Here is a 23160-nt window from a genome sequence, read left to right on the forward strand (position 1 = left end):
TATTTTGCTGCTCCCGGTGTCTGTGGAGCTGAGAGCAGCCCCCGGGAGACGGGGTGCAGGGGTCTTGTAACTGTTGAGGAGCAGAGATGGGGGTGATGATGAGCACGGCGTTGTGCTCTGCATGGCCAGGGCTGTGTGATAACCCTCTGTGGGGACAGATGTGGATAAACCGCTGGAAAACTGGCCCGTCCTTGCTGCAGGGGCATCCCGGTGCAAACTGGGATGGCTGGGGCTGAATGCAGCCGCACAGCCTGTGTCTGCTTAAACTGCTAGAGATGGGAGTTTTCGTTTCTGAGATGTTCATCCCAGATCCATAAATTAGAAACTGTCGAAGGAAAAAAAAGCCCAGAGTCTTGTCTAAGGGTCTCGTCTCGCAGCTGAGGCTGCTGCCGAATCCTCCGTTGCGCAGCAGGGCGCTGCGGGTCGAGCCTCGGCTTTACTTTTCTGCTTTTACCCTGAGGACTGCCTAAAATAGGAGAATTAAAAATTTAGCAGCAGGCTGGGTAGCGCTGTCGTGCGGCAGCAAAAGCCTGGGATTCTTTCATCAAGGCGAGAAGGCATCTCCTGCTCCTCCGGCCGGGCGCAGCTCAAATCCGTGTTGTCCCCCTCGGGCATCGCCCGGCTGCAGCGGACGGCTCCTCTGAAGCGGGAGAGACCAAATCTTGTGCTTCCCTTCCCGAGAGCTCGTTACACACCAGCTAACGAGCATCATTGAGCCTCGGAGTGGCCGCGGGGCTGGGGGCCTGCCTGGGGTGCCTTGGGACCCGACCCAGCGCCGCTGGAAATCCGCTTTGGTGGCAGAAAACACCGTTGTTCTGCTGGAGTTCGTGTGCCGGAGGGGGCGGTTGGTGTGTGCGGTGCTGTTGTCACATCACACCCCAAAATCCACCCATCTCTGCGGCAAATGATGCTCCTGAAGCCCCCAGGGTTTGGTTTTTCCAGGAAAACGGGCAAAAATCCTATTTGCTTGTCCCTTTAGGAGGAGCCAGATTGGCCTCTGCACCCCGCATTTGATCAGTTGTTGCTCCTAAATATTCCCTGCTCCTGATCTGCAAAAGAAAGGTGATAATTCGGGAAATATGCTGCTTGGAGAACAGTGTTAACAGTGCTAACAGTGTCTCTCAGCTGTGCCGCTTCCATCTCCGCTTAAACCTCTGGGCTCTAATGCATTTATTCATTGATTTTTATTTTCAAACAAATTTAAATAATTCACAAAGAGAATTTCTCTAGCTGAAGTCGCCGTGTCCTCGCTGGATAACAAAAGAGGAGCCGACAGCTTTGAGTAACGGGTGTGCTAGAGCAAAAGAGTAAGAGAAATAACGCAGAGTAAGAACCGAGCAGCTCGTTTTCCCCGTCTCTAGTTTGGCATCTTGAACATGCGGTGAAGGGACGTTGTGGTGACAATAACCGCTGTTGTGATGCGGTGGCGTGGTCACCGTGTGGTACCGATGTCTGCTCCTGGAGAACGCGTGCCATTAGTTTCTGCTCGCTGGATTTCCGCGCTTTCATTCCACTCTAATTAAGAACAACTAGTTCTAGAGCAGGCAGGAGAGAAGAGCAGTGGGGAGATGGGCTTGGCAATAAGAGCAGGTTGAGGTGCAGGTGTGTGTGGGGAGATGATGCCAAGGGCTCCTTGTGCAGGTGGCTCCTGGGCAGACGCGGCCGTGCCGGTGGGACCCGCGGTGCCGGTGGGACCCGCGGTGCCGGTGGCTCCGGTGAGCCCATGGTCCCGTGTCACCTCCTGGGTTGCCAGGAGCAGGGTCAGCGAGGTTGTCAGCTGAGCCCTGATTAAACAGCTCCTGATAAAACCTCCTGCTTGTTTTTAAAGCAGGTAAGGGGATGGCGTTGTCCTTCCTCAGAGATCCGCCGTGTCTGATCTCGCTCCGATCAGCAGCCGTTCCCTGCCAAGGATCGGAGATCTGAACGCAGCTCAGCCCTCTGAAATGCAGTGATTAAATTAACTCGCATGTGTAAGATTTCAGCATAAAATGATTCAGTGATGCACTTTATCTACTGGGAACTCTTTAAAGAGCTCTTGGAAGTTAGCATGAATTAGTTTGCTTAAAAGCACCTGGTGCATGTAATTACATCTAACATCGTGCTGGCGTTCTCACCCGAGAAATTAATCTTTAAATGCCACAAACATCGAGGTTTTTGGCATTCCTCCTGCCTTCTGACATTAGGCAATCTGTGTCACCCGAGGGTGACAGCACCGTGGCCTTGTCACTGCTGCGCGGCTGGTTCCACGTCACCTCTGTCCCTCGGGTTTCGGTCGTTCCCTGGGAAGCAGCCTTGGTGGCACCGCTCAGCACGAGGTCCCGTGTGTTAGTGGGGGATTTCCCGACTGTTTCTGGGGCAGGAGCGTGGGGCGATGGGGTCGGGGTGGTTCCAGTGCTGGGATCTCCCCCTGAGCATCTCCCCTTGTCCATGGGGATCCCCCTCTGGCACACGGGGATGCTGCCGTGGCATCAGCGGTGCCCTGAACGGGGTTTGGTGTCTGAGAGCGAACCCCCGTGGCTCTTTAGGAACACGGTGCTGGTTTAACGCATCCAGTTGTGATTTCCAAAGGGTTGGTTTGTCTGGGACAACTTGGGCCAACCTGTGCTGATCCTTTATTGCATTTCTCCGGCACCTTCCCCTCTGGACACTGCGTTATGGGTTTATTTCCCCTTACAGTTCACCCAAACGCAGGCTGGCAGCTCTGGGGTGACGGGAGCTTTGCCGGGTGCGGGGATTACACGGCAGCTGGATGGATCCCCAGCGCTGGGAGATAAAGCGGGGCAGTGATAGTGTCTGTGCCCGTGTGTCTGCGTGCACGCGATTTCTCGGGCTGCTGGGGATAAACGGTGGCGCATAGAGGGCTGGAGCAGTAATTTCATGCGAGGCTCGGTGACGGATTGCTGGAGCAGTGGGGGAGACGTTTATGCATCAGGATCGAGGTTTTTGGGGACAGAGGCGGCGTCTGCAAAGCGGGGGGAGGCTGGGAAGGGAGGGAGCAGTGCAGCACCAGCAACGTGCTCTGGAGCTGTAGCCATTGCAAGAAGGAGCTGCCCCGGGGCTCGGGGAGCTCAGAAATTGTACCGGGTCTCTTTTCAGGCCAGCTTGTTCCCAGTGTGAGGTTTGAGCGGGGGTTTGGGGGTATCGGGCTCCCCTTTGCTGTTTGGCGATGGAGGGCAGGAGGGAGCGGGTGCGGGGAAGGCTGGCGCGCTCCAGCGTCCTCCTGGCTCCAAATTTCAGACGGATCCTGGCAATAATGGTGTGTCTGAGAGCAAGTGGTAGTCAGTCATGCTGAATTAAACAACCTTTTATGAAAGCTCCTGTGCACGCTTGGATAAATGAAGGCGCCTAATAGACAGTGAGTCATGACACTCTATTTATCTTCCTCACTGAAAGCCTGAGCAGATGCAGGGACCTCTTTTATCTGCCAGAAACACTGGAAAATGAATCCGTTACGTCCAGGGGCTGCAGGGCTGAGATGACGCCGGCAGGCTGGGGTTGCCGTCACCGCGATGTGCAAACGGGTGGCACGGGCGTCCCATTCGGTCCCTGCCACAACACCCGCTATGGTGGAGGGGTTGATGGCCCTGAGCTCTGCTTGGGCACCTGGAACCTGGGCTCGAGCAGCCCGAGCTTTTGCTAGCAGTAAATAAATACTGCTTTTTAAAATACATCCTTATTTTGACCATAGTTGGAACAACTGCGAGGAGCATCTCGCTCAGCAGCTTTGCCCTCTGCGTGCAGGCTTTCCAGGAGCTGGATTTTCCCTGCTTTTGGGGACTTATTTCTTGAAATAAACCCTTTTCCCTTGGCGGTGCGATTCCCAGCTCCTCTCATGCTGTCAGACGTGCTCCGAGCCCTGGGACTCGCGATGCTCCCCTACCTTCCCACACCTGCCTGCGAGGGGGATGGCAGGCATCCCGCAAGAGGTGCTGCGCTTAATTACTTAGAGTAATTAGAACCTCTTCCGGAGGTGTCGGATCAGAGCCGCGTGGCGGTGAGGAGCAGATGCTCGTGAACACCCATCTGCTCTTTAGCATCCCGGCCCTTCTGTGCTCCCTGAAATTCCTGCTGCAGCGGCACAAGGAGGATGAGGAGAACAAGGGTCTGGAGGAATTTGGGAAGGGACCGAGCTCCCATCGCTGGGTGCGTGCGAGGAATAGCTTTGTTACGTGTGTCTGCAATGGGATGGGCGCTGGGGGACGGACCGCTGGCTCCTGTCCCAGGCACTGCCAGTGATCCTTGGAAAAAGCCTTGAAAAAGAGCGAAAGGGTGACAAAAGGTACCAGCGGTGTCCTCAGAAGGCAGCGATGTGGGGCTGCTGGGTGCGCGTCTGGCTCCGCTTCCCGGGGGCTGTGGCTGTTGGGTTTGGTGCGATTTCTCTTCTGGGGCTTCCCAATAGTTTAAAATGAAGGAAAATGGGAGGGGATGGTGTGCAAGGGAGGGTGTTGCTGCCTTCCGTAGCCATCAGATGAAGGAGGGATGCTCTGTGTCCCCCCTGTGTCCCCAGCCCGGGGTCCCTGCAGACCCCGGAGCCCATGGCCGTGGGCTCCTCGGCGCTGCAGCACGAGGCGGATCCAGGGTGCATTTTGCAGCGTGGAAGCACCGAAGGGACCCGCGTGCCACGGGGATGAAGCCCAACTGCCACGAAGCATTTGTTACATCTGCTTAAAGTTAATGGAGCAGCGAGGGTTTATGAGACGAGCGGAGCGGGGAAGGGTTCGGCTTTGCGGAGATGTTAATAGCGTCACGCTCGCTGTGCAGGCAAGCGTTTGTGGAAGGGGCCGGGGCTGACTATCAGGCCTTTGGGAATCTTAGAAATTTTCCAAGTAATTTTGATTTATGTTGGCCATTAGGGAAGAGAATTTAAGATGCAATTATTTTCCGCACCTCAGGAAGGGCTCGCAACTCCTTGCGTTATAGTTTTCTTTAGCAAATGGTTCCCTCCTCCCTATCCCACCCCCAGACAAGGGGTCTGGCCGAGCTCGCTCAGCTCTGCTGCTTTTCATAGAGCAGCTCTAATTCATAACACAGATTTCCAGCTGCAAACGAGCAGGTGCTGGCAGTAACGAGGGCGGCGCCTGGGGGCTCGGAGGAGCCGAGCGGAATTTGGCAGCACCGGGCCGGCTGCCGCTTTGCCATTACCTGTGCGCAGGGGTTGCGGTTGCAATGGATGTGGTAGAAATGAATGAGACGAAGGCATCACTGGGTGGAGCCTTTTGGAATAAGAGTATTTGATGCTTTTCTTCCTTTGCTGTGTTCCCGTGTGCATCAACACCAAACAACTTTTACAAATAATCGGCGAGCGGTGCTAACCATATTTTTTAGTAAGTCTATTGTGCATCGGTGCTTGGCACCGTCTCCCCTTTTCGCACGCTTTAGAGCCGGCGGATTTTTATAAATGAGGACGCTAATTAATCCCTTGCAAGTTTAATCTGAAGGAAGAAACCCTGACCTGGGACTCACGTTGCTGTGAGAGCCCCGAGATCCCTCCCTCGGCTGCTGGCAGGTCCAGGTCCCTTCTCGGTGACGTGGAGTCTTGTTGCAAAGATTTGATGGGGAAATTGATGGGGAAAAGATGGAGGAGGGTTTGGAGCTGTAAAAGATTTTCCTTCCAGCGCCTTCAGCCAAGGGAGGCTCCAGGTTTCCATCAGGAGCGGGGAAGGCGGAGGTGCTGGGATGCTGCCCATGAGAGCGTGTGGTGTCGGGGGTACCGGCTCCCTCCAGCCCCCGTGCCCTGAGGCTGGGCTGCAGGTTGGAATTAACGCTAAACGGGGTGTCCGGCTGCCTGTGGGGCTCACACGGGCTCCTTGCACAGGGAATTTGCTGGTGGGGATTTGAACAGCTCAGCATGTTGAATTTCAAGCGTTTGCGAGCTGCGGTAGGAGAGAGGCAGGGCTAAGGCCGGGCCTAACTGCAGAGCAGCAGGGCTCTAGAGCAGATGTGGGAAGCTGGAGAGCTGCGCAGGCTGCGGCGCGAATTTGGGAGCTGAAGTGCTGCGGTAAGGAGAGTTTTCCTGAGCACGCCGAGTAAATAGTGCGCCCGTCTGTTTGTGTACCGCTGGTGGGTGCAATAAAGCTGAGCTCACGGCTAATGCAAACAGTTTTCATTAAGAAATAATCAAAAATAAAAAGCCATTTCACATGCTGATAAGAAGCCAGTTGGGTTTTATATTTCAGCAGCAGTTTAAGCCATACTCCGAGCCATTTATCTTTTTCCAGCGCTGGCTGCAGAGGATATGAAAAATGCAGCAGGCTGCACATATGTAATTAAACTTTTGGCAGAATCTTTGCCCTGCAGCTTTACGAAGAAATTCAATAATGATAAATCAAGTAGAATATATAGAGGACTTTTTGTGAGCAAGATTTAAAATAACGTATGTGGCACAGATCATTATTTTGCCACATAATTGCCTTGGCAACGTTCTTGCGAGTACCCTTGTCTGATTGTGTCAGCTATTCTCTCGAAACCACCCTTTCTTCTGCGCTTATCGCTGCTCCAATTTGCTATTGAGGCTTTGCTGATTTCCAGCCAGATCCATGTTTAGCTGTAATTATTGTTTTGTTCCCCGTAGCCTGGGTGAGATGCGGAATTTCAAGCTGGGAGTGCTTTGGTTGTTGCACTTTGTGTGACAGCCACACAAGTCCCCCGTCTGTGTCCAACACCCTGAACTGGTGTCTTCAGTCCACTCTAATGATCTTTTATCCTTCCTTTCGCAGCAACTGGAAGCAAAACACATCGCTTGACCCATGTGCGCCTTGAGTCTCACTGTTCCGTGTGACACTATGGGGAAAATCACCCTGGGGTTGTCTCCCTGGTTTTGCTGCCTTTATCCTCTGCTAATGCAGCGGTAATTTGTACGAGAGGCAATTTTGTGTCCAAATTGCCCATCTAAACCACCCTCTGTGCTTTCCCTGTAAAGGCTGCGTCTATTTTTGCGTTTCCCGCAGATTTCCCCCATTTGGTGCTGGCAGGGGCGCCGTGGCATCCCCGACGTTGTCACCGCTGCCCTCAGAGCTGCTGCAAATAGGCTTGGAAAAAGTCTGATTTCATCAAGAGTTTTTTTCAGTAATACCAAGTCTTTTAAGTAAAATAAAGTAACGAAGACAGGTATCTAATAGAACGGCACCGGTGTGCGGGACGGAGCGGGTACCTCGGCAGGTGGGGGGCTCAGGTGAAGTGATGGAGCTGGGGGTTTGATTCATTAGTGAGAGCTGGGAAATGGATCTTTTCTGGCAATTTGAGAGCCCTGCAAACCACCCTGGTTGTTCTCGACAGAACGGGAAGGGCTGAAACTTCCCCAGTGCCGTGAGCGTTGTCCATCGCATCCCTCGCTCTGCTCCACCGTGGAGCTTTGTGCTTTTTCTCAATGAAAAGTCACCCACAAAAAGGCATTGCGGGGGGGCTGGAAAGGCTTTGCTTTGGTGTTTAAACGTTAGCAAAAGCCTTGCTGCGGGAGTCCTGGGGGACAGCGCAGCTTTACGGTGAACCCGTCAACCCCAGGAACGAGGGAAATGAGGAGGAAGCGCGGCTGGAATAAACGCGCTGGTGTTTTGCCATGGAATTTCTCTAAATGCCATGGAAACCGTTCTCCCCGCTCCCCAGAAAGCCCTTGGCTGCGGTGGGGGATTCCTGCCCCTCTCTGCATCCCGCAACCCCCCGGTTTTCATGTCCCGCGGTGCCGGGAGCCTGGGGACGGTGCGGGGCGGTGACGCGGTGCGGAGCCCGGCCCGTGGGTCAGCGTGGGTGAGCTGGATAACGCTGGTCGTGGGGGTTGTGCCAAGCAATTACAGTAATCCAGCGCTCTGGCAGGAGAAGGGAATTTGATCTGCGAGTGGCTCCAGCCTCGGCGGGACTGGCGCTGCTCGTCCTTGCTATTGCTTGAAAACCTTGGTCTTTGTCCCCGCGGGCTGGGATGAAGCTCTGCCACCAAATGTTCCTGCGCGGCATTGACTGGGCGAGGGTTTGGGGACAGAAAGCGTCTGGCTCCGTACGGCTAATGGCAGTGACAACGTTTATCTGTGCGGCATCTCGTGTGTTCGCAGAGCAGCCGTGGCCTTTTGGGGGACGCGCGAGCCTGGCGGGTGTCACGGTTTGTGGCCCTGGTGACGCCGTGCGGGGACGCTCCTGGTCCCGCTGCCATCAAGCGGGGTTTTAGTCTTCCCCTGTTTTTCCAGTTTTAGTTTTATTTTCCTTTTTGGGATGCCTTTCCATGTCCGTTTTCGTGTTGCAGATGGCACGATGCAGAGCGGTGCTGACACCCCTGCTTTCCCCGGGTGACCCCGTGTGTCAATTTGCACGAGTCCTCTTAGGCTGAGGTTCTTAATTAGCGCCGAAACCACAGGCTGGGCAGCGTGCAGCGGGACGGTCGCCATCGTCCTGCCTCCAAATGCCGGGGAAACAGTTGGCATTCCATCAAAACCCTTTCAGACGGCTCCGGGGTGGGTCAAGGGGCAGGAGAGAGAATTATACAAATCCAAGGGGAGAGAATTATATTGTCTGAATGTCAAATCTGTAATATGAAGCTGTTGCTGTGCGAGGTTGAGGACTTCGTGCTCCTCGTTTCTTGGCTTCCCTTCACCTTCTCATGCTGACGGTGATCAGTGAAGGTCTCGGTGTGTGTAGGTTGTATTACGGTGCTGCCTGGTGTTTGTTCCACCCTTCACAGCCCTAAATGGGGCTTGGATTTTAGTGGCATGTTTTTAAATAACTGGCTGAAATAGAGCTGATAGTAACGGTCCTGCTGGGAGCAGAGGTCCGGGAGAGCCCGGGGTTATCTGTGGATGTCTCAGCAAACGGCAGCGGCAAATCTTTTGGTAGCAGAACAAATGGTCACTAAATACGGCTCAGTGCACTCGATTCGTGACCGGAGTGAAATCAAAAGGTAGCGTTACGGGGTTTTCCTTCAGCAGCGAAGGCGATGGAGCTGCAGAGCTGCCAGGTTTGGGGTTGCTGAGGGGGGACAGTCTCGCTGTGTGTCCCTCATCATCCTCATCGGGCCCCAGGGCTCAGCCCGGCCAGGTGGGGGCGTTGCAGGGGGGTGATGAGGAGGAGGATGCAGGAATGAACTCCTGCTTTGCCTTAGGTCTCCCTGGCCTGTGGGCTCTGCAGATCGCTTGGGGAAACCCCCCACTCTAAACTGAAACAAAGCGGGGGCCAACACACCCCCCTTCATCCCTGCTTGGGTCAGTGTTTCTCCTTCTCTCTGCTTTGTCCTTCGGGGAGGGGAGGCAGGAGGTGCCCAGCTGTCCGTCTGTCTCCTCGGCTGACCCGGCTGTTTTTCTGTACCCCCAGACAAAGGTGAGAACGGGGAGCCCTACCAGAGGAGGAAGGGAGTGGGGGGCAGCCTGCCAGACCCCCCCCCACCATTCCCCGCACCCATGGACGCTGCCCCCCCGGCCAGCAGCAGCAGCTGGAGGCGGATTCTGCTGATGATCCTCGCTATAACCATCCACAACATCCCAGGTAAGTCCTGGCTGTCTGTCCATCCATCCCAGCCTCTTACCGGGGTCAGTACCATCCCGAGGGGCTCAGTGCCATCCCGAGGGGGTCAGTGCCATCCCGAGGGGGTCAGTGCCATCCCGGGGGCTCAGTGCCATTGCGAGGGGGGTCATATGGCAGCTCCTGCCTTCTCTCCCTTCTGCTTCTTGGTGCTGCTCACAGATGGCCCCTGGCGAGCGGTGCCTGGTGCCGTTTGACAGGGGCTGTCACATCAAATCCTGTTCTCCTGGTGGGGCTGAGCCACGCAAGGTCTTGGCAGCAAAAGCCCCTCCGAGGGGGGACTCGGGGGAGCTCGGGCTGGCGGGTGCATCTTGAACATCTGCAGCCCCGCTCGCTATCGCCAGCCTGTCGTGGGCGAAAGTCGTAAACCCGCGAGTATATTGAGAAAGATGACACTGTAAAGACAACAAAACCTGGTCTCTTTGTGTTTCTCTTCTCTGCGGGAAGACGTACAATTGGGTTTTTCTTGTTGGAGGGATGGAGTTTGCCGATAGATGGAGAACTGCAGAGCCCCTGGTGTTGAAGGGCTGCGTCCTGCCAGGGCTGGGCTGCGAGACTGCGGAGAAAGGAGTGATCAGAAAAAGATGAGAGAGATTTGTAACAGCTGAGAACGCTCGGCTGCTTTGCAATTCTTGGTGGCGCTGAAAGTTAACATAAGGCAACCTTTTCAAACGTTTCTCCTTCTCCTCCCTGTCTCTTCCTCCCTCCTCTGCTCGCTCTGCCCGGCTCAGGTTGTATCCTGGTTGGGGTGAGTGCAGGGGGAAGAGGAAAAAGCTTTTCCGCATAACTTGGGTCTGTAAACGTGGAGAAAAACGCCAAGTGCCGTGGTTGCCGAGCTGGCGCGGCCGCGTTGGCGAGGGGGCGGCCATTGTCAGCACCGGGAGCTGCCACGGCCCCGTGCCCGGGGGGTCCCGCAGCCTCATGTGGGCTTGTGCATTTTCGGGAGCGACTTGTACCCTGTGCCAGGGCATCCGTCTCAAATTCCATCACTGGTCGGGCTTCCCGGGTGCGAAAGCTCCGTTATGGGTCTGCAATCACAGATCTGCGTTTCCCCCCCTGCAAGGGCACCCCCGGGCTGAAGGGCAGGAAGAGATCCGCGGTGGGCTCTTTGTCGCTGGAGTGGGGACGCACGTGGGTGTCATTGTGCTGGAGCACCGGTGAGCGCCCTCCCTCCCGGCCCTGCTGCTGCTTCTCTCTGGGCACTAATTGCTTCATTCCAGCCAGTCATTGGTTCCCAGCACCCGTTCGTGCTCCTGCCCCCATGGATTTTCCTCTTTTAATCCCTTTTTTTTGTTAATTATAGGTTTATAGCTCAGATGTCTTAGTTCAGCTCCACGTATTGCCAGGGGAGGCAGAGGTATGGCAGGAGAGGCGAAGAGGGAGCTTTAAATTAGCCGTGTGCACAAAAATAAGAGAAACGTTTGCACTGAGCAGACCATAATTGGATTTCATCCTTCAGACGAGGTGTCAGGAGCCCGGGGTGAAGAGCCAGGCAGCGTGTGCCGTGTCGGCTGGGGATTCCTGTCGCTGTCACCAGCAAAAAGGAAAGTTGGTAGAGGAGTGAATGAAGCGTCACCCGTAGCAATAGATCGATGGCAGCACAGTCCTGGCTGTCGCGGATGCCGCTCTAACCTTTCATTGTGTCTGCAAGAGCACAAAGCCGCCCTCGGACGGCTCCAGAGGCTCAGATATTCCCTTTTGCATCTTAAAGGTCACAATATTCAAGCTTCATATCCAGAGAGTCGTGCGAGAGTGATGGTTTGTGGATGGGTCAGCTCTGGGTCACGATGGGGGCATCTGTCCCTACCCAACCCCGTCCCCAGAGTCCCTCTGCTGCTCTTGGCCCGCTGGCGTGTCCCTCTCCAGTGCTGCTGTGGGGCCGGGGGTGACAGTGGCAGTTTGTGCTCGGTGGGGCCGCTCCCTGATGACAAATCCCTGCGCCAACCTCCTCCTTTCACCGGGGATTTGCCCAAAGTCACCCAGATGTTTCAAGTGGCGGAGGTTGGACTTGAGCCCGCGTTTGCCGTTGTGCTCCCCAGAGCCCTGTCTGCAGGTCGGGGGACGCCAGCACCGATTTCACCCTAATCAATAATTCAGACTGTGATTGAAACGGGAGCTCGTGGCCTGCCTTGCTCGGCACGGAGGTCTCTGGGCTGGCATGAAGCAGCAGATGCGGGTCCAGGCTCTCACCGAGCAGCGGGACGGGGTTAAGCTCGGCTTTCCCAGCAAAGCTGGCGGCGTTTCTGTGCTCTGCCGCGGCCCCTGCCCGCGGCGCAGGTTTGGAAACACCCTCATGTTCTACCTCAATTATCAGCCCTACCAGCGGAAGGGCTGACGCTGTAATTAGCACAGACTCCTGCAGTGTAAGGACACCTCGGCTGGGGGGAAGCTCTGCCCAGGCGCCTCCGATGGGCTGGAAATGATCTTGCTCTTTGAAACCTGCGGCGTTTGAGCCCAAACTCTACCAGGTCCCTCGCTCTGATGGTTAAAACCCTCACAAGGCCCAGGTCCTGTTCTCCTCCGCCGTTGGTGGGGAACACGCTCCCTGTTTCCTTGCCAGCATAGAACAGTTTTATTTACTTTGAGCCCCATTTAGGGACGAACATGTTTTGGCCTTGGCAATGCGTCTATCTTTGGTTTCAGGCAAACATGCTGGGAGCTGGTTAACGTGCGGGTGAGATAATTGAATGTAAAGACCAGCCTCTCGCATTCAGTCTCTATTTAGCGGGCTCCGCCGGCAAGCGAAAGGTTTGTTAATTTGTTCCAAAGCAGGACTGGCAATGTAAAGAATAAATTGATAATGACAGGAGATGCCAAACCGCAGACTGTTCCTGCTAATTAATATTCATATATGCTGGGTTTAGTGGAACATTAATTATGTATTTAATCAAGCCCTGTTTATGCTGGTTTATCTTTGTACCTTGGGTGGCTGTTATGCTGAAGACTTCAGATTAATTAAAACGTTACTGGCGTATCACAAATAACAATTAGCGAGGTGTGAGTTGAACCGCCTTTCTCTTTGCGCTCGTTTGGGAGGGAGGAGGCGGCAGGACGGAGCTGGCGGGGCCGTGGGAGCTCCGGGGGGGTTTGCTCTGCTCTGAGCCCCGTGTGGGGCTGCGGGCAGGGGTGTCCGTGCTGCCCGAGACCGGGGCGTCCCCCGGCGTGGGGATGCTGAGGAGACATCTCTGCCCTGAACGCTCCCACCGCTGCAGTGAGGTGGAGGAGAGGACCAAGGCCACGTTCTGCAACCGCCATTGTGTCCCGGGATGAAGGAGAGAACCAAGGCCATGTTCTGCAACCGCCATTGTGTCCCGGGATGAAGGAGAGGACCAAGGCCACGTTCTGCAACCGCCATTGTGTCCCGGGACGAAGGAGAGAACCAAGGCCACGTTCTGCAACCGTCATTGTGTCCCGGGATGAAGGAGAGGACCAAGGCCACAGGAGAGGACCGAGGCCACGTTCTGCAACTGTCATTGTGTCCCGGGATGAAGGAGAGGACCGAGGCCACGTTCTGCAACCGTCATTGTGTCCCGGGATGAAGGAGAGGACCGAGGCCACGTTCTGCAACCGTCATTGTGTCCCGGGATGAAGGAGAGGACCGAGGCCACGTTCTGCAACCGTCATTGTGTCCCGGGACGAAGGAGAGAACCAAGGCCACGTTCTGCAACCGTCATTGTGTCCCGGGATGAAGGAGAGGACCAAGGCCACAGGAGAGGACCGAGGCCACGTTCTGCAACTGTCATTGTGTCCCGGGATGAAGGAGAGGACCGAGGCCGCGTTCTGCAACCGTCATTGTGTCCCGGGATGAAGGAGAGGACCGAGGCCACGTTCTGCAACCGTCATTGTGTCCCGGGATGAAGGAGAGAACCAAGACCATGTTCTGCAACCGCCATTGTGTCCCGGGATGAAGGAGAGGACCAAGGCCACGTTCTGCAACCGCCGTTGTATCCGGGGATGAAAGAGAGGACCAAGGCCATGTTCTGCAACTACCATTGTGTCCCAGGATAGAGCAGAGGACCAAGGCCACGTTCTGCAACCACCATGGTGTCCCAGGATGAAGGAGAGGACCAAGGCCACATTCTGCAACCATCATTGTGTCCTGGGCTCTCCCTGCAGCCACGGTGCTCACGGGGGTGTCCTGGGCTCTGTTCCTCTCTGGGGTGATGCTCGGGGGAAGGTACAGACTGGATAGGGGGCAGAATTTACAGTGCTGGCACCCTGCTTGTGTCCCCGTCACCAGGCTGCCATCGAGGCACACCGAGTCCATTACTTACAGTGGCGGTTCCTCGCATTGGTGATCGATTCATGCCGGGCACCTCCCGCCTGTCCCCGTGACAGCTCGGTGTCACCTCTCCATCCCTACGGATGGCGCAGAGTGGCAGCAAATGCTGCCGCCGCTCTGTTTTATCCCAGGGAAATGGGGATAGAAGGGAAGTCTGCACCAAAGCGTGATAAATGTCAAATTGATTTGAAACGCGCTTGTTTGCAGCTTCGCCTGGGAAGGAAAACGCTTTGGCTGAGCGCCCTTGGGCCAGATAGCGTGAGACCTGCCTGCTGCCCTCTGCGCGGTGACAACGGGCTGGGGACAGCCCTGGGAGCCAGAGCTGCCTGCGCGCTGGCTCTTCTTTATGGCTTCTTACAGCCTGAACCGCTTGTAATGTCCTTTTATGTGTCTCTGGCTTTATGACCATCTCGGGGAGAGGAGCAGACGGTGGGTTTTGGCTCCGGTTGTTGGCTGGTGGGTGTAGGGGATCCTTGGTACCTAAATCACGGGGCGGTTTGGCACCTCCCAGGTGACCACCCTACACACGGGGATGTCCCACCGCTGCGTGACCGAGTCCAGGTCCAACACGTTCCCTGGGTGGGTGGGTGCAGGGTGGGATGCTGGAGGCTGCAGCTTTTTATCCCTTAAACCAAGGCAGCAAAGTTCAACCAGGGCTCGTCTGTCAGTCCTGGACAGAGCTGGTGTTTGGTGGGGTGGAGCTGGTCCCGAGACGATGGGCAATCCCAGGATGCGGCTGCGTTGCCTGTTGCTGAGGAGCTGTGTGTGGGGGGAGGTTTGTGGCCACGTGCTGTGCCTCAGATTGGTTTTCCTTGCGAGGGGGTGATTTCCAGGCCGGTGACTTTGTCATTAGCAAAAATTGATTGAATTAGTTCTCCTGGGCCAGGTGCTCCCGTGCACTTGGCCTCCCAAGAGAAGGCTCAGGCAGTGAATGTGATATTGCATCTCAGTTAGAAAGGAAAGTGATCATTTATATGAATATTCTCAGAGATCCATTTAAAGGTTGGTAACATTCGCTTTGAATTATGGATCGTTGTTGGTCTGTTGAAATTGAGACTATTTTACAATTTTTGACTTTAATATGCATTTGGTACGCGCTGGGGTTCGGCAGAGCATGAGAACGGGAGCTGTTTAGCGGCGCTGATGAATCTGCGTCTCATCCGTGTGATGCCTCTTTCTGAAACTACAGCAAACCTCCTTCCACTGTCACTTCTGCTGGTTGCATCACTGTTAATGGCTATTCTTGGGCACTCTTGGAGCACCTTTGATTTCTGCTGAAAGGCATTATTTTTAGTAAGAAAAAGGAGGAGGAGGAGATTTGTTTGGAGCTTGGATTTCAGAGAAGAGGGTGAAAAGGAAGATGCAGGGAAGGGAAGGTGTCTGTGCATCGATGGAGCTCCGGAGCTGCAGAGGGTGGAGGGCAGCGGGGAGAGCGCTGGCCCCGGGACCTGTGGCTTGTCTTGGTGACTCAGAAGGATGCAAAGATGCACATTTGAACACTCATGAATTTTTCACAGTGCTTTCTGCTCCAGGGAGAAAAAAACTCAGCCTGGGACGTGGTTTTCCGAGGCCGCAGTGGTTTGATTTCCAGAGGGACCCTCCGGGCGCGGATGCGTCAGGGATGGAGAGGCGGTTGGTTTGCGACGTGATGGCCCTGCCAGAGGAGCAAGGTCAGATGGGCTGCAGCCCACGGAGCCAGAGCTGGATGTTCGGTGCCAACCGGAGCGTTCCTCCCTGCGGTGACTCATGTGGGATCAGCAGCAGCGCGGCACTCGCTCTGGGAAAGGTTGCTTTAACCTTTCATTAAACTTGCCATTAATTGTCGCCTCATCAGCACATATTTTGACATTTTCACCTATTAAGCACCTCGATGGATTGAAGGGACTTGCTCCAAGTCGTTAAGCTTCTTGTGCGAGGGGGTGGAGGCGGCTGGGCCAGAAGGATGCGGGCAGCAGCCCCAGCGATGCTCCCGGCAGCCCCGGGACGGCTCTGCCCGCTCCTCTGCTCCAGAGGAGCCGCCCCCAGCGCAATCCTGGTCCTGTGATGCTGAAAAGCAACCCTTCCATGGGCACAGCGGGGCTCCCCGGTGCTTGTGCATCGCGGTGTCCCTGCCCTCTGCGGGCAAATAACAGCCCCGCGTAAACGCAGTTTTATGCGTTACATGGGCATGGTTGGCAAATCTTCCTGTGCGTCCCGGGGGTGTCGCAGCCCCGCACGCTGGCACCGTTAAAGGCGGGAGCAAGAGTCCGGGGGTCTCTAATGCCCCATTGGCAGCGGCTCATATTTCAAAAAGCCATTTGCAGGCAGACGCCTGGCAAGGCAGCGGAGAGCTGATAATGTACCTTTATCTCTGCGGCATCATTTTTAGTTTGTGATCAGTGTTTTGTAAGCGGTAACAGCCACAAAGGTGACAAAAAGCAATTAAATACAGTATTTTCACCAGCTGGAATGAAAGCCCGCTGCAATATGCATGTGGAAGCTCCTTTTCTTTCTTATCCCCATCAGATCTCGCAGGTCTGTTGCATTAAACATCAGTGAGCAGTGGCCTGAGAAATCATTTCCGTGCTTGAAATGAAACATTAAACATCCGCGGTGGATTCGGGTTGCGTGGGCTTGGGTCGGTCCCCGCTTTTAGAGTTGTTTGGGAAAGAAGTTGTCTTCTCATCCCCGTGATGAAGGAGCTTTGGGATGCTGAGCAGATCCTTTAATTCTTTAAAAGCGGGTGTCCCAGCCTACCAGGTTTGCTCTGGGCAGCTCGGGCTTCTTGTTCCCAGCCTTTGGCTGGGCTGGGTGCACTCAGGTGGGTTTTCCCAGTTCTGGAGGCTTTTTCAGACAAAGCTCCTATGAAATTACCCGGGTAAGGCATTTGGTAGCCCATCGGGGCTTAGAATCCCTGTTAATGGCATTTTAACTCCGTGGCATTGCACACAGCAGTATGGTTTGGCTTTCTTGGACAATTTTGAATCTCTGGAAAACTCGGAGGCCGAGCTGCGCTGTGAGTTTTTATCTATTGAAATCAAAGCGGCGCAGTTGAGCTATCTGGGCACATCAGGAGCTTTTGGGATGTTTCACCTTCTTTCAGCTCAGCGTGCGCTCGTCACCGGGCTCAGCACTGCTGAATCGGTGCTTTATCAACGGGTAAACTCCTGAGTCGCTCACAGAGCTGTGGCGGAGCAGGAGAGAGGAGCTGGGCTGGCGTGCGCTGCTGAAGCAGATCCGTGGTGGCTCGCCTGCAATTCCTTACCCAGAAAGGCAATTTCTCTCGGCTTTCTCCATTTCCAAGCTGCCTGGCTTTGCTGTGCTTTCCTGCTGCTGCTGTCCCCACAATCCTTTATCAAATTTTCCTCCCACACACAGTTTTATTCCCCCAAAGGTGGAATTACCTGAGCAGGCACTGCCGGGCATCCCAGCGGTGCCGGCGCCGCAGCCCCGCACGATGCGCCCGGCCGCGCTCACACGTTTTCATCGTCTGCTCCCTCCGGGACATTACGGTCTGAGATAGCACCCAAACCAGTTTATTTTCCCATTGCTTATTTTACAGCCAGTATTTTGGCTGCTGGGCGGGAGCCCTGAGGCTCTGCCTGCATCTGCCCGTGATTGCAAATAGTCCTAGGAATAACGATTGCCCGGGACCGCTTTGTCTGAGCAGATTAATGCAGCTGGTGCCTTGGGTTTTGTTCTCCCTGTCCTGTCCCCATCTGTTGGGCTGCGGCGCCTGGATCCACGGGGAAGGGGGACAGGGCCCCTTCCCCATCCCACTGCACAGCCCTCTTGTTGGTTGGGAACCCGGGGGAGGAGAGGGAAGGAGTGAATAATTCATACCACAAATATTAATACATGCCACTATAAACCGCAAATTAATCCCTTAAATTTTGTCTTTGTGTTCTACTGAAAGGCTGTGTGGTTAGGGTGATAATTAGGAGCAATCTCCCCTCGTTAGTTGGCTTCTGTAGGGCTGCAGAAAAGGCATAAACCCAGGTGAAGTCCTGCTTGGCCATTGTCACTTAGTCACAGCTCCCGCTGTCCTGTGGCTGAGGGCTGCCCCAGGTCACACACACTGTCACAGCTCTGTCATAACACATGACGATGCGATGCTCCAGGGACTCCTGCATCTTTGCTCCGTCCACACCATCTGTTGCTGCTCCCCGGATCCTCTTCACGTTTGGGGAATCCCAGGTCGGAAGGGCCCACAGGGACCATCTGCTCCAAGGACTTCACCGTACGTCCCTCTGTGACAAACCTGCCTGAGCTGAATGGAAGCCAAACCCTAACGAGCCGCAATCTTATAGTAAACGGCAGCTTGGTTTGGGTTCATTAAGTAGCGCGAGAGCTGTGACGGGTACCGTAAGCGTTTAACCGTGAGATGTAGGTGTGTGACACGCGTGTGCGTGGGCAGCGGTGGGTTCTGGTGTGGGGGTGGAGAACCTGACGTGTGCTGGTGGGTCTGGAAAAGGTGCTGTTCTTCTCACAGCCTTTGAGGGAATTGGGGGATTCTGGGGGGTTCAGCATCACCCTGATCTTGTGCTGGATGTCCCAGGAAGCAGGGAGGTGCTGCGGCGTCCTGAGGAGCAGGAGGATGATGTGATGATGTCCCTGCACTTGGGGAGGTGACAATCTGGGAAGGTGGGAATCTGACCAGGTGGCTTCTTATGGGGAGATCATGTCAGGGGTGCAGGTATTCTCTCTCGGAAGAGCCTGTGGTTGTGGATGTGGAAGAGAAAAGAGGCTTTCTAAAATGACTTTAACCTCCTGCTTGCTACTCGTATAGTGGTGGATATCTGGAAACATTGAGCATCGCTGATACCTGGTAATCTCTGCACTTTCCTGTGCAGTAATGGCAAAATGATGTTACCTAGAAGGAACTGGAATTCAATCTTGGGGGAATAAAGGAGTTTGAATAGTGGCGACAGGGACATACTTAAACTCTCATAGAAATACAAACCTCATTATAGCAAGATTAATTTCCCACTAGGAGCTTAACAGTTCTTCAAAGAGCAGGATGAATAATTGATGACATGTTGGCATCCGTAGTACCTTCCTAGAGGAAGCGTGTTCATTTGCTGACCCAGGAGAATTAACTTCATCAGCCCTCGCAGGAGGAGATAATGTCACTCCCGCTCCGGTGACGCTCCCGCCGGGCTGGGGGTGCTGGGGGGCCCGGTTCAGGTGGAGCGTGAGCCAGTGGGTGTAAAGCACTAAGGTACATGGAGCTGGTGTGATACTTGATATTACTATGGAGAAAGACTTGGGCAGGTGTTAATGAGCCCCTGCTTGCTTTGTTTAATCAGAGGATGCTTTTGCAATGAGCCCTGTGAGAACGTCGCTGGCCCAGCATCGGGTGTGCGTTAGGTCCCGCAAAGCGTCTTCTCAGCACCGCAGACCCTTCCCTTTGCTCACAAAAGGCATTTGCTGCTGTTAGATCCGTAATTCTTGCCATTTCTTCCAAAGCTCTGCAGGCACGAACCTCTGCTGAGCTGTGCTCTCCTCACCCGCCCCAGAACCCGCTGTCGCCGGCAGGCAGAGCTGTGGTGCGTCTGCTGGAGGTGGAAATTCTTCACAAACCCTGGCTTTTCATCCAGTCTTTGCCCTCCCTTTAAGCCCAAGGTTTTGCCTCTGTTCGGACTGCGGGATCTGAGTTGCTGCCGCTTTTGTTGTCGCGGCGGATCCTCCTCCCTGCTCCATCCCCACCGCGGTGCCTGCAAAAGGGGTTTTTAGGTAAAGATACCCCCGGGTGGGTGACGAGGGGACAGTGTCCTCTCGGATAAACTAGCATCTCTCTTAGATAAATTAACTGCTAAGGAGCGGGTCTGTGTTCCCCTGTCACCGCTGTCCTGACCTGCTTGTACATCAAGAGAAGGGGAAGTAAAGTCAAATCCCAGACCAGCCCCGCTGCTGCTGTTCCGCCTGAATTTGATTTATTGGTTAACGTTCCTGTAGGATATTGTTCTCTACCCACAGCCTATGCTTGTTTTCCTGCTCTTTATGGCATATAAGAGTAGTGTAACAACCGGGGTTAATTTACTCGCCACTATAATTTATCAAGGCCCCACGAGCCATGCTTGCTATTTACTCGTTTGGATTTCCAGGGAATCCGACGGGCTTTTATTTTCAGTAGTTTTGTGGACAGGGTTTCTCCTGAGGATGGCGAGTGGTGGCCACAGAGCTCATTTCATGCTCACAAAAGGGGCTGGCGAGGGCAGGAGCTCGGCGACCCCGCGGGTCCCCAACCTGGGCTGTGCAGGGGGGTTTTTCTGGCTGCTGCTGGAGATGGGGAGCGGGCGGCCGAGGGCTCTGATCCCCGCCTGACGCCTAAGCTGCCCTCAATAGGATTTAAGATCACTGCCTGCTTCATTTCAGCTGGTTCTTTCAGCTTGCCGGGCTCTGGCGGGCTCGGGCGGTGGGTGATAAGGGGGTTGATGGGATGGACTCAGCTGTTCCGCTTTCAAGTTGATCCTTTGAACTTCAGGCTCGTGTGGCATTTGCAGCCGGAGATGATGAGGGGTGAGTTCTGCTACGTGAGCTTGGAACGGGTGCTGGGCAGGGCTGGAGCTTCTTGGAAAATTTGTGTGTTTTGTATGTTATTCTCACCCAGGTCTTTGGTATCGGGGCTGGGCTGGAACCAACAGCACTGAGCCACATCCAGGTGTCCCAGGACCGTCTCACATCTGCAGCTCGTTTTGGTGCCCAGCACCTCGCTCCTGCTGAGCCAACTGTCCTCTCCTCCTTGCTGAGGGGAAGAGTTGCCCAGAAAGCGCAGCTCTAGCCACGTGTTTTTGGGCTAATCCAAAGGCAAGACACCCTCCCGTGCCCAGAGCCCCGCAGTGATGCACCATTTCGGGATCATGCCTGGTCCCCCTGGGGCTGGAGAGCTTTGGTCCCCCAGGAGCATCCCAGAGTGGGGCAGGAACACTCAGAGCTTTCCATGGCAATGTGGAGGAGATGCATCCATGCTGTGCCCCATCCCAAAGCCCATCCCAGCCAATTCCTGTGCTCCTGCGGATCGGAGCAGACGGGAATGTTGTCACTGTCCTCCTGGCTCAACGAGCTGGAACATCTTGTGCTGTTTTGCAGCTCTGCGGTTGGGGCACTGGAGTGAAATGAAAGCAGAATTAAAGGCCGGGTTGTGACAGCGTGCTATGCATGGCCGGGTCCCCTCTGCTGGATGCTGGGGGAGCTGGGGAGCTCCGGCCAAGCGTGAAGGTGTCGGAGGTGTGCTGGAGCAGCACGGCTCTCACTCGGTTCCCTCGGCTGGCGTCCTCCTCACCAGCTATTGCAGTAAATCTCTCCCGGGCTGCTCTGCTCGGTGCTGTGGCTGTTGTGTCGTTCTGTGCCGTCACCTTCTGCCTGCCCACGGTGCCTCGACGTGACTGTGCTCAGCTGGCTCTGCTCTGCTCCCCTTCCCACGCTCCTTCCCCTTGCACCGTAGTGTTCCCTCTTGGTGTGTTCTTTCCAGATTTGCCCTGGTTGCCTTCCTTGTGAAGATGCTTTTTGGGCTCGGAGCAGCATCCTCGCTAGACCTTGCTGTCCCCTTCCCGTGTGACGCTCCTGTCGTGCCCGTGGTCACCGTCCGCTTGCGCTGAGGCTGCGGAGGAGGGAGCTGGTCCTGCACATGGAGCAGCCAAGAGCTACAGGAGATGGAGGGGGATGGTCCTCGAGGTGTTATGGACTCCCCTTGGCTTTGGGGCTGGTGCTGGACGGTCCATGGTGCTGTGAAGGTGCCCTGGTTTAGACCCTCGCTCCCCAGCTCTCGCGTACCAGATACAGCACATAACGAGACCTATGGATAGCACGTTTTTTGCCTTCGCTGCGGTCATCAGACTGCCGTAACGCATCCCATAGCCGTCTGGCATGAATAGGAGGCTCTGTAGTGACCCTCCAGCACGGTTATCGCTTTTCAGTTTGAGGTTTTGAAGCTTATTTTATTTTCTCGGCAAGCACGCCTTTGCAAGGAGCACCGCAGACTGCCAGGGTTGGAGCTGATCCTTGAGTTAGTGTAGGATTAGTCTGATCCCTGGGTAATGCCTTATCAGGATAAAGCATCTTGAACTGCAAAGCCAAGGAGAAGCCCAAGAGAGGCAAAAATCCCTTAGTTTAGGTTAAATAGAAGCATTTTCTTGACAGCGGCAGCGAGCTCTTTCTGTTTAAATCTCCGTGTATCTGCTTGCTTGGCTGCAAAACAGAGTCATTCTGGGGCTTGACACCTTCTCTGAAAGAGGCTGAACCGGTGTTATTGAAACGGTGAAGTTATTGTGTGATCTTGGCAGGCTTTTCTGCAGGAAATATTTGAAACACATGCCAGCAATGGGCTGAGCGCATCACATGTTGTCTGCTATAGATAATTAGAGGCTTCCCCAGCCTTGGCGGTGACCGGGGACATGCTGGGGTCTCTGCTGTTTCTGGACCATGTGTGACACCAGATTGGTTTGGCTGTGGGGTCCCGTTGGATGCTCTGGGGTCATAGAACCATAAGGAAAAGACTTTAAAGATCATCGCGTCCAACCATTCAGGGGCAGCAGCCCCTTGGCCGGTGCCTGGTTGTGCTGCTCCTGCCCAGCTCCTGTGTCCTCTGGTGGGCAGTGGGGACCCGGCCAAGCCCATGGCAGAGCCACCATGTCACCTCGTCCTCCCCTCGGGCTGCAGCTTCCACCGGCGGCTGCTGCTCCCTCTCCAAACCAGCACTTCACTACGCACCATCTGTTGGTTTTAATTTCCCACAATTTGTTTCCATGTATGTGTGATTTGTACTTTCATTAATTGTGCTGCTGTTTCTTATTCCATGACACTTGCTTTGCAGCAGGGAAACCGTAGTGGTTTTCCCCCTGTCAAAGCTATTTTCGTAATTCACACAAATTAGCAATTTCGTCCTTTGAATTTTGCTCTTTGGGAAGAGCAGCGCCAGACCCGTTTGTGCAAAGCTTCATTACATCCTCACAGCCACACTGAGCACAACCAGAAAACGTCTTTTAAAGATCCGTCCCCAAAGTTTCCTTAAGTGCAGAGCAGCGTCCTTCGAAGCCACCACCACCTGCAGCCCCTCCGGCCATCACAGCCCCCACAGCTCCGCTCCTTCTGGCTCTTTTACACCATGGTTTAACCCCCTAGCCGTGGTGTTTTAGGGACAATTTGGAGCCTCCTTGCCCCATCACCCTGTAGGTGGGTTGGCGGCTGCTCCCGTTCCCCTCTCTCCATCCCGAGCCGTGGATCCTGGCTCTGAAGAGCTGTTGGTTGTTGTGGTTCCCCACGCTCAAGGATGCAAATGCCGTGATTATCCAAGTTAGTGCTGCTTTTTATGGTGTGTTTCCAAGGCAACGGGAAATTCAGGAGCCCACAAACACACTCATGAGCCTCTTCTTCCGAGCCCTTCCCCTCCAGCACACAGG

At 54.9% G+C, this 23160-nt stretch overlaps 2 protein-coding genes across 4 annotated transcripts in view; one reads left to right on the forward strand and one right to left on the reverse strand.

Annotated features, from left to right (window-relative positions):
- RPL38 (ribosomal protein L38) overlaps window positions 1–13442 on the reverse strand; it is a 182851-nt gene extending 169409 nt beyond the window's left edge. The window contains exon 1 of the mRNA XM_071816638.1: window positions 13433–13442. The gene's annotated coding sequence lies outside the window, so the exon portion shown is untranslated. The remainder of the gene's footprint in view (window positions 1–13432) is intronic.
- Window positions 1–23160, forward strand: part of SLC39A11 (solute carrier family 39 member 11) — an 82445-nt gene that overhangs the window by 39092 nt on the left and 20193 nt on the right. For all 3 annotated transcript variants that reach the window (XM_071816636.1, XM_065852377.2, XM_065852378.2), the window contains exon 6: window positions 9292–9462. In XM_071816636.1, coding sequence (XP_071672737.1) covers window positions 9292–9462 — 171 coding nt within the window. The remainder of the gene's footprint in view (window positions 1–9291; window positions 9463–23160) is intronic.

The sequence above is a fragment of the Patagioenas fasciata genome, chromosome 18, assembly GCF_037038585.1.
Source record: "Patagioenas fasciata isolate bPatFas1 chromosome 18, bPatFas1.hap1, whole genome shotgun sequence".
Lineage (NCBI taxonomy): Eukaryota > Metazoa > Chordata > Aves > Columbiformes > Columbidae > Patagioenas > Patagioenas fasciata.